The sequence below is a fragment of the Rhopalosiphum maidis genome, chromosome 1, assembly GCF_003676215.2.
Source record: "Rhopalosiphum maidis isolate BTI-1 chromosome 1, ASM367621v3, whole genome shotgun sequence".
NCBI classification, from domain to species: Eukaryota; Metazoa; Arthropoda; class Insecta; order Hemiptera; family Aphididae; genus Rhopalosiphum; species Rhopalosiphum maidis.
In genome coordinates this window covers 54,318,596-54,330,638 of record NC_040877.1, presented here as the reverse complement: position 1 = coordinate 54,330,638, position 12,043 = coordinate 54,318,596, and the positions used below count along the sequence as shown (strand labels likewise).

The window sequence follows — 12,043 nt, the reverse complement described above, 5'->3', positions numbered from 1 at the left end:
TTTATAACTTATTTAGTTGTAAATAACATGTTTTATAACAATATATAAAAGACAAATATAAATTAAAATATCATGTTATAAAAAGTTGTGCATAGAATAATAATATGCATAAATAAGTTTACGCTTGTAATAGTTAATATTTAAATGAAAACTTAATTTTAAAAATAAAAGTTTGGTATACAATAGTTTTTATATGGTATTTTATATTATTTAAAATGTTAATCGCTTAACAATTACAATTGATTTTCACGCTTAATTCATCGGTAATGTTGGAGGAGTCGTTAATATTTCATTTTTTTTAATTCCACTAGATATAAAATAGTTCGTAATTTTTTCGAGGCCATTGATTAACTCATTTACTTTATCATCGCTAACGCGTTGATCAATGTCCAGTTCTTCTATTAATGCATTAAATATTTTTCTATTGTCGGTCTTTGGATTTGGTAGCGATTTTTGAGATTCATCAATTTGTTTCAGCAACTCCTCGCCATCAAGTTTTTGTACAAAATCAGGCTAAAACCGATAAATATATATTATATTATTTGCGATATTGAATAAAAGAATTCAAGAATCTCTGCAGTTATTCATTTTCGAATTACAGAATCAAAAATAATGTTTGTACAATTTGTATAATAATTAATACTTTGTAATCACCCTTTTTTTTATTGATTATTTTTAAAAGTTCTAAGAATTTATATTTTTAACTTAAATCCAACTATCTACCATAAATCACCTTCAAAGTTGTTAATTGAGGTGGACCTAAAGGCGAAGCTGGACACATACACAAAACTAAAAATAAAAACTATCATTATAAAACATTCATTGCTCTAATTAGAATCTAAAAGTATAATTAAACTGAAACCCGTTAATCTTGTACTTATCATAATATTTTTTACTTGTATGTTATAAGCTATGTGATGACTTCGTCCACTTATACAATTCATAATACGTTAAGTGCTCATTTTATTTAAAATATATTTGAATATTTATGTTATATTGAACCAATAAAAATTTAGTAGAACATTTTTAAATAGTCTTAAAAATAATTTATACGACTGTGCTCACATCATATAGCGTACATGCTTTATATTTGTAAATATCAGTCAACTTACCTGTAACTTCATGGATTCTTGCATAACTTCTTTTAAATCGTTTTCGTTTATTTCGACATTATTATCATTGATCATATTCTCGTCGTCAACATTCATGCTTGTATCATCATTATCATCATCATAAGCTTCAAAATCGTCGTCATCGTCATATTCATAACTTTCATTCGCGGAATTTTCGTCGTTATTGGAGTCATTTTTCATCTCAGTTATTACTCTATTAACATTATGTTTTCCATTTTGTAATAGTTTATTAGATAATATCACATGTTTTGTTTCGCCATTTGATGTTTGAATAATCGGTTCAGCACTACTTTCATATGTTTTCGACGTTTTTGTTACGATCGTGTTGGTTGTAGGGGTTTGAGAATCGTCTATGTAAGTATGTGTTACTATTGTAGTCTCAATTTGGTCGTCATTGTTTTCAGTTATGGGTGAGTCATAACTATTCTTAAAACTGCTAAAAATATTCATTTTACTTTTCACTGTATCGAATATACTATGTGTTTCTTCCGGCGAATGGGGTTTTTCTTCATCTGATGAATTATCCAAAACATCTCCAAATTTTGATTTAAAAGCATATTTCAATTTGTTATAAATGCCATTCGCATATTGACTAATAGTAGCACCAACATTGAGTTCGCTCTAAAAGTGAAACACAATAAGTATTGTTATTTATGTAAAACAAGTTAGGAAATTCTAGAGATAATTGAAAAAAATCAACATCTATTTTACTGTTATCGAATTAACGTGTATAAGAAATTGCTAAACTGCAGGTATAAAAATTAAAAGTTATCAAAATTCAAAAACATACAATTTATAAAACAGTATTTACAGGAATTATGTATAGTAGAACTTCGTCAAATTTAAATCAAATGAGAAGAATATTTCAATAAAATATACTTTAATCGTGATAACTGTTTTTATCTCACACCAATGCTTTTATAAGACAGTGATTCCCAAAGTGGGCATTTTTTAATTTTAATGGTGGTATTTCTGTCACATATATTTGTATAAAATAGGATAAGTATATGACTTAATATCATAATGAAATGTTTTATTGCGACATTGTGTTTATTAAAATAGAAAATTTAATTTAATTTTCAAAAACCTACCAATCATTGTAATATATTAAGTAGTAATATAATAATTACACTATTATTGTATTTTTTTACATTAAAAATTGCAAAAGTAAAAAAAAATCTCATAATTACTAGACAGTAGACCGATTTAAATACCGATGTATAAAAATAAAACTACATATTCACATTTCACATAATATCGGGTACATGGTCCGAGTATAACCATAAAAAGGTCATTATCGTTGGGGGGGGGGTTGTTTTTTTAATCGATAGCAGGTACGGTGAGATTTTTGAAAATTTCTAATAGGGCGAGTAAAAAAAGATTGGCAACCACAGCGTAATACTTGTTATTATACGACATAATATAATATATATACGTACCGAAGATTCGGTGACTTCGGTGCTCGAGTAGTTCTTGATCCCTTGAGTGGTGAGTACCGCCACGTTCACTGACAACGTGAGCACGTCACGCTGTGACAAGTCAGGCACGATGTACGTGGCGACCTTGTTCACTAGTGGCAGGTACGGAGCGGCCACCACCAAGGATCTCTTCACGTCCGTCCCGATGCTCACGATGTGCGTCATTTTCGATTGGGCCGAGTTCATGAAATCCCAGTAGGCCGCCTGGACTTTCGCCGCAGTCTCAGCTATCTTGTTAGCAAAGGTGCGGGTTGTGGTGTCGGCGTCGGCGTCGGTGTCGGTGTCGGTGTCCGAAGTGGTGATCGTGGTGGCTGTTTCCTCCTCGTCGCCTTCAACAGATTTGGTAAACGGCATCGAGAAAAAACCTCGTTTCCTCCTTCTTTTACACAAGTCCTGAATATATTCGAGATGGTATGTACGAGGGTCGTAGGTTTGTACATCGGCCATTGATTCCCAATGATATTGGGTTAGGTCAATATCGCTTATGTGAAGCCCATGCGCCTACGATATACGTAATTGAGATATAATATAAAATAATTATTATACGCATAGCTCATAGGTATAAAACAAAAATCAACCATATTAATGTAATATACGTACTATATTATATTGTTATTTAAATAATTTATAGATATAGGCATATGGCTGATATGGGTACCCCGCACCAATTTCGGCAGATTTTTGTGATTTTCTTTCTATAACTTATGTACTTATTATAAGTCGATGTTATGGTCAGTAGCTCGTGGACAATTACTACCAATAAACTTAAAAATCACTACTTAAAAAAAAAAAAAATTTTAATTTTATTTTACGAGGATTCTTCATAATTTATTTTACTATTTTTCATACAATCTACAGCAGTTTAAATTAAATATTCTAAAGATTCCCAACAAATTACCATTTACATCTGAGATTAACTTATAACTATATATATGTGTGTTATGTTTACCTTTATATTAGATAACTGTAACAATAATTGACCCAAATTGATTCTGATTTCCTCTTTCCAGCATATATTTCAGACCACCATTAGACATAATATTAACTCTAAACGCATTTGAAGAAGCTGCGGTGTAGTTTTCCGGTCTATATGATATTATGATAAGAGTATATTTTACCAGAGTACCTTATTATTGTTCATCATGTACGTTAAACAGCCACGACAAACAAAATTGATCATAATATATGTGCACAAAAAAAAATGAATAATTATTATAAGATGTATCTTAACTATCAAGGACGCCTTTGAAGAGTGTGACCTCTACCCACCTACCCACCCACCGCAGATAAAGATCCTAGGTCGTCTCTGGTGTGTCCAGAGGATTTGACCATCTGTTAAATAATGGATAAAATTGATAAAAAAAAATGCACTACGCATTAATATAAGGATATAATAGATGGTATATAGGTGATTTTTGACTTACAATGTAGTTGCACGCGATCACGAAGACAAACGCAACTGCATAATAACGGAAATGATTCATGATTCGTCGATTCAGCGAATGAAATGTGGTGTGTGTGTCTACGGCGTATTGCAGTTGACTGTAAATGCGTTATACATTTAATATAGTGTATTTATAATACACGGAAGTGTATTCGTAAAAACTCGAACGGACAATTACGAAATAATAGAGAATATAATTTAATAAACCCGAAAAAAAGATTTGAAGCCAGATTTTGTGCTATTACCCGGTCACGGCACGACGCAAAATATTGAAAAATGTAATCAATATAACATTATTATTATAATATAATCGTTAATCATACATCGCGTTCATTCGATTTTGAGGACCTGTAGTCTACGCGACAAAGAATTATCATTTGTGCAAACACAAGTATTAGGTAAGCAATATACATAAATTATATAGGTACGCTGTCAAAACATGACATTTCAATTTTGTTATATGACGCGCATACTTTTATGAGGAGTATATGTATACGAGTATTTTTTAATTTTTTTATAAATAAAATCCTGCTACATTCGCATGTATCTACGGTCATGTTTATCGTTCAATCATTTTATAAATGCGTGTAACTATATATGAGTAGTTTTATTAATATTTACATTTTTACATTGCACCGTATGCGTGCACTGTGATAGTGTGATTTATTTAGGTGCATAAAATAATAGGTAGGTAGGTACTACAAACATGTCTTTGAGTTCAATAAATGAGAAAAACAATTAATGCATATGCATACGATTAACTGCAATTAGGTATTGCAAACAAATTCTACAAATTACGGAAAACTTAATATCTTGTATTTTGGTACAGGCGATTGTGTAAATGTTGCGCTTTTAATCTATACGTTAAACGATAAGCTTATTATTGTTATATGTCAGTAAATATATTTTTATTTTTTAAATTTGTGTTTTTTATATTATAATGTTTGGTCTATAACTTTCATGATATTATAATTTTGCGAAAATATCTTATTTTCAATATATTGTAGACAAGTTTTACAGTTTCTATAAAATTAATTTAGTGATACGATTTAAATCTTAAAAGTTTATCACTACTTCACTAGTATAAATTTAAAACTTAACCTATTAGTGATCCAAGTTTAAATCTAAAATAACCTGCATGTAATCATTTAATGTATTATAGTTTTATTAGAATACCCTACTAAATAAATATTAAATTAAAATATTGTTGACCTACCATTTAAATAAGTAAAAAATTGATTTTTATGGTTGGCGAAGAGATTAGTGAATTCTAATTAATTAAGCGAGATTATAGGGAAGTAAGTTATATGTTAAAGGGTCTGGAGCATAGTACGTTTTAAGAAGTAATATTATTTTAGGCAGTTCATATTACATGTATATTTAAACGACGCCATTGTGTAAGTAATGAATGAACAGTAGTGTGTGTAGTGTGTAATTTATTATCTATACCATTATCGACATTATATGTCATTTACTTTGCGTTGATAAAACAATAATAACATTATTAATACACTAGATTTTATAGATCAAAATATTGTTTAGAAACATTGATAATCTTTATTCTATACCTTACCATGTATACCCAACGCCCACGCCAGTTGTATAAAATAAAGGTTGGCAATGGACGGTTTATGAAGAGGGAATAATTAATAGTCAACTAGACCACCAAAATTATTATTTTTAATGTTGGTTTTCCGCACATAATAGTAGATAATATAGGCAAAGCATGTTTTAGATAAATAAATTAAATGTAAAACACTAGTCATAAAATTAGCCACCATGTTTGGCTCCACATACATATTATGTGAAACTTCCTTCTTCAAAATATAACGTTTTTAAAAAATAAATATCTTTCAAGATTAACTGATCTCTATCTTTAAAACACTGTGCATTAGTTGTTCTCCAAGATTACCAAATTTAAAAAAATAACTGGCTCAGGGCAAGAAATGTCATTTCTCACACTAAACCTTTAAACAGGGGCGTCATTTGGGGGAGGGGGTGCAGGGTGTACAATGTACATTTGCACCAACATTTTTTAAAAACGCCTTCTTTGGAATGCCAAAAATAAATATAAGCGCCGATATACCTAAGTGTTATATATTAATATATTATATATATAAATAATAAAAAATGCCCCCAGGGGGGCGGTAGCGCCCACGTTGGAAATCACTGCTCTACCATGATATTACCAACTGATATATATAAATATAATTTATCTGTGGGAAGATTTCTTATCACGTTCCGGTATCTCCCTACTCGTTATAATAAGAAAACAACATAATTTATAATTCCCATCAAAAGGGAAAAAATTGTCTAAAAATAGAACCATAGAATATTATTTATTTATATTTTTAACCTTGACACAATGTTACTTAATTCCTACCACCAATTTAAGTACATTGAGAGTACGATTGATCTAGTCGTGATCGAGAAAGAAGTGAAATTCTTAATAAAATATATATAATAATAATAATTATTATTATATTTGCATAATATTTAATATTATACAACCCGACAGCCGTGTAGTAAACCCACGCGTTTATGGAAAGCCTACTAATACAAAGTCCAACTACAACAACATCACGCCACCGGAATAGGCCACTACTCTAGGTATCCAATTAGGTTTTCACTGGATCAGCTCATTTATACCGTCTATGACGGCATATCATCCTTTCCTAATCACGGCATGTCTCCATATAAATAGGAGGCCTTTCTGAGTTGTATTCAGAGCAGTTTCAAGTAACTTTGTACACACACGTTTCACCCATGCTTACCAAAAGCCTCTAGGGAAACGTTTCACAAACACTACTCTCCGATAGAATATTAAAACCATTCTGTCGAAACAATTCTTATTTTAGTAAATGATATTAAGTTATTGTATTAATCAATAAACAGTTAACGTAAATTATAATATGCGTGTAACTAATTATTACGCCTATCCAATCCATCTTCCTAACCACGTAACAAACGAACGTGCAGTCGTCGTAAAAGAAGCTGTGTCAGTAACACCAACGGTGAGAGCGACTGGTTACTACATAAAATTTGGTGTCAGGTGTGGGGTCATACTTCATCAAACGAAAACTTTTGGCTTGCTCAAAAAAAGTAGTTTGAAACCCACCGACGAGACCACGTTCACTGTTCACGACAGAGGAAGTTTCCTGGGGAGCATACAGGCATGCAGACAAATCCAAGGAAGGACGCATTACCATTCAAAAAGGGAAAAAACGTTCAAACTCAAACATGCAATCTATGTAAGTCATTTGAATAATATTTTGTATGTCGGAAAGTATAAATGCAAATTGGCAATTTGTAGCTTATAACCCAGAAACTCTAAAAATAAAAATGGTAAACACAGACAAATTAGGTTTTGAGGGGGCACTCAAGTTAGTACCTTCTTTCTCGGGAGGAACAGAAACCGATTTAGCATCTTTTGAGATTAAATGCGAATTCATTTTTAAAAATATCCCCGATAGTTTAAAACCAAATATTTTAGAAGCCATTTTGGCTCAATTAAAAAATAACGCTTTTGAGGCAGTAAGATATAAAGAAATCTCCACTTGGGAGGATTTAAAAAAATTATTTAGAACCATTTTCGGTTCAGCACATTCAGTGTCGTACTTACAGGTACAACTGAGTCAAATGAGACAAAATACAAAGAAATCGGTTAAAGAATTTTCCATTAGAATCGAAAAAACTGCACATGAATTAACACACGCGTTAACGATCGATAAAGAGAGAGCCGAAGCTAATATTATATCACAAACGGTGCAAGCGCACGCACTAAGCGTCTTTGTAGCGGGTATTCCGCAATCCATAGGTATAATATTAAAAGCGCGTAACATTAAAGTATTCGAGGAAGCAGTTTTGAACGCAATGGAAGAAGAGAAAACAACCGAGTACTTTAGTAGTATGCACGGGTATAAAAAGTCCCAAATTAATACATTGGACAAAAAGAAATTTAAGGATAAAAGTACGATAAAATGCCACCGTTGCGAGAGATTAGGCCATTATGCGAACGAGTGTAGAACAAGCGAGCATAGATTACCAACTTTTAGGAATCCAAACAGCGGTCAAGGTACAAGTACAGAGATTAAGAGAGAATACTCTAGCAAATTTTGCAAATACTGTAAAAAACCTAATCATGATATTAGCGAGTGTCAAAAGCTAAAGGAGAAAAAAAGATTAGAGGGAACAAATAATGGAACAAATGAAAATAGATCTATTGAGGAAATACAATCAGGTAGTAATAATATACGAATTATAACACCCATAGATCACGAACACATAACGTGTTTTTCCGATAAATTCCGAAGAAATGAAAATAAATTTTTAATTGACAGTGGTTCTGAAATGAACATAATAAAAATATCTACATTAAAAGGTCAAATAATTGTTAATGAAAAAGATAAAAAAAATATTAAAGGAATACATGCAAGTCCAGTAGAGACAGTAGGATCGGTAGTAATTCCGGTTTATATTAAAGAACAGCCTTTCGTGGTTAAGTTCGATATCGTGCAAGACAATTTCCCAATACCCGAAGCAGGTATAATAGGCATATCATTTCTAAAAATGCATAAAGTTATATTAGATTGGGATAAAGAAGTGGTAATAATACCAGAAAAAACAAATAATAACGAGTTAATTATTCCGCCGAGAAGTAACCGCGTGTTACAAATAAGAGCCGATGAAAAAATCGGACACGAGTTGATTACGATAAAAAAATATGAAATAAATGAAGACGTTATAATAGCTAATAGTATTAGCCCGGTCAAAGGCGATAAAGTGATTAGTAACGTAATAAATATATCGGAACAACCATTTATAATTGAGCAATTAACTACAAGTAATCTAAAATGGGAACCGTACACTGATAGCGTTTTTATTACGAATGAGGAGAATCAATCAATTAATAAGATAAAAAAAATAAAAGAAACTATCAACACTGAGCATCTTAATAAAGATACTGACATAGTAACCCATAAAATAAATACACCTCGATGTGTTAAACCGATTAACATACGTCCTTATAGGTTACCGCATGCATATCAGAATGAAATCGAGAAACAAGTAAAAGAGATGAAGGAAGCAAACATAATACGCGATTCAGTTTCACCATTTAATTTTCCGCTTGTGGTAGTAAAGAAAAAAAAAGATTCGGAAGGAAATCAAAAAATACGAGTATGCGTAGACTTTCGTAAACTAAACGAGGTCACTGATAATGAGGGTTACGGATTACCCAATATTCTAGAAATATTAGAATCTCTAGGCTCATCTAAATACTTTTCCACGTTAGACCTCGCGAGCGGTTATCACCAATTAATGATAGATAGGGGGGGGCACCCATAAAACCGCCTTTTCCACGAAGTCCGGTCATTACGAATTTTTACGTTTACCATTCGGACTTAGTTCCGCGCCGGCAACATTTACGCGAGCCATGAAATCAATTTTAATGGGCTTGGAGGAATTATGTACGGCGTATTTAGATGACATTGTTGTCCAGAGGTCAAGTTAAAAGATAGACATAACCAATTACGTAAAAAAAAAAAAAATAAATAAATAAAATAACAAATAAAAATTAAATAATTATATTATAAGAAATCATTAGTGATCAATTCCTTATCTGAACACACAAATAAATTAATAAAAATTTTCAGAGTAATATACGTGCTAGTGAGTATATGTTCAGTGATTGCAGTCAGCAGATATGCAGACGAAAAAATAACTACGCAAGCAGGGCTCTACTTCGAGAACCAAGGTCCGTTAAAAGTAATGACAAACGAATGGACAATAATAGCGTTTTATGATATGTCAGGTTACAAAAGAAGAGTAGAAGCCATAAAACAATTTAGAGAGATTACTGAGCAATTATGTATGTATGTTAAAGAGAAAAATATCACGTATAATTACGATACTATTAACGAGATGATTAAAATGTTAGAACAGAAAGCCGAGAGAAAGAAAGAGATCATGTTAGAATCCATAGGTCATTCTAAATTTACAAAAAGGGCTATATCTTTTAAAGCATTAACCACAGCAGCACAAATATTGTACGGCCTGTGCGATAGATACTGTGTTTTCAAATCTAATAAAAACATTGAAACTTTACAAAGCAGTAATATCACTGAAATGAATAGCATTAATCAACAGTTAAAAGTCATTGAACTTAAACAGGAGGAGGGAAAAATAATTATGTTGAAATCACTTGTACTAATTAAAGCAGATATTAACAGTATGGCGACGGAAAGCAATATAAAACAATATCTGACAAATCACTTGATTCAAGTGAGTCTCATGTTACAATTACATCTATCCGCGACCGATATATTGTTCGACGTCATACAAGCTGCAAAAATAGGACTAGTACACCCCTCCATCCTAAAACCCAAAGAGTTACTTAAACAATTTGCAAATACTAAATTAGGGTTACCTAGTGGTACAGATTTACCAATAGAGCTTTATGAGAGCAATGTACAAGAATTAATATTACTTTCAGACATAGCAATATACTTTTCAAATGATAAAATCGTGTTTAATTTACGAATACCCTTAATATATCAACAGGAACTTACATTGTATAAATTAATATCGATTCCTGTTTGTAATAATAAAAATTGTTTATATGTAAAACCTAATTATAAGTATTTAGCCATAAGTAGGGCAAATGAATTGTATTCAACATATGACGAAATTGACGAAAGTTTATGTAAACATGCCACTGATTTCCTCATTTATCCTGAGATCTATCATTTACATCCTAGGAGTGTTCGCCCAATTTGCGAGGTACTGCTACTACAAGATCCGAAGGAAGTACCAGAAAGTTTCGAAATCATGCATGTCAACTTACAAACAAATCTATTCCAAAAACTAAAATATAAAAACGAATGGATATATGCTACACCAGGTGAAACAATGTTCATAACGTGCGATCACGACAAAAGAAGTGAAAATCATTATTTAGAAGGAGTAGGAATCTTGTCACTCAACGAAACATGCAAAGCATACCCCACACCTGACACCAAATTTTATGTAGTAACCAGTCGCTCTCACCGTTGGTGTTACTGACACAGCTTCTTTTACGACGACTGCACGTTCGTTTGTTACGTGGTTAGGAAGATGGATTGGATAGGCGTAATAATTAGTTACACACAGATTATAATTTACGTTAACTGTTTATTGATTAATACAATAACTTAGTATCATTTACTAAAATAAGAATTGTTTCGACAGAATGGTTTTAATATTCTACCGGAGAGTAGTGTTTGTGAAACGTTTCCCTAGAGGCTTTTGGTAAGCATGGGTGAAACGTGTGTGTACAAAGTTACTTGAAACTGCTCTGAATACAACTCAGAAAGGCCTCCTATTTATATGGAGACATGCCGTGATTAGGAAAGGATGATATGCCGTCATAGACGGTATAAATGAGCTGATCCAGTGAAAACCTAATTGGATACCTAGAGTAGTGGCCTATTCCGGTGGCGTGATGTTGTTGTAGTTGGACTTTGTATTAGTAGGCTTTCCGTAAACGCGTGGGTTTACTACAGCCGCTAAATGTCAATATTTTAGTCTGTTTAGTTTATTATTGCTTTATGATAATAAATGTTTTTATTTTGTGTGACTAAATGGTTTGTTATTAAATTGAATTTAAGTTGTTAAATTAAAATTAGAAGTGGAAAAATTTAGAAATATGAACTAAGTAACAAGGGAACCCATAAAACAAATTTCAGGTTTAGCTATATTATTTATTTTATAAATTATAATAAATAATTCCAAATATTGTTGTTGCAAAAATACTAACTTACCGTATAAGAATAAAGATATTATTATTAAAATCATTGTGTGTTCGATATTGATTTTTGAGAGCTTTGTTATTAATAAACATTTTTATATTGTGGCAGGTTTTTGCAGCTTCATTTAATTTATTTATTTTTTCTTTCCGGTTCTTTAGCGGTCTCTTCTAATCGTTTCTTTACATTTTTGGTTGTATCCAT

The 12,043-nt window shown here is 31.6% G+C and overlaps 1 protein-coding gene across 1 annotated transcript; it reads right to left on the bottom strand.

Annotated features, from left to right (window-relative positions):
* Positions 1-185: 185 nt before the first annotated feature.
* On the bottom strand, positions 186-4,402 carry LOC113547900 (DNA-directed RNA polymerase II subunit RPB1-like). The gene is made up of 4 exons (XM_026948476.1): positions 4,036-4,402; positions 2,573-3,112; positions 1,113-1,754; positions 186-513 (listed from the first exon to the last, which is right to left on the bottom strand). Exons 1-4 carry the CDS (start codon positions 4,093-4,095, stop codon positions 253-255), a joined length of 1,503 nt encoding a protein of 500 aa, XP_026804277.1. The 5' UTR covers positions 4,096-4,402; the 3' UTR covers positions 186-252.
* Positions 4,403-12,043: the final 7,641 nt, after the last annotated feature.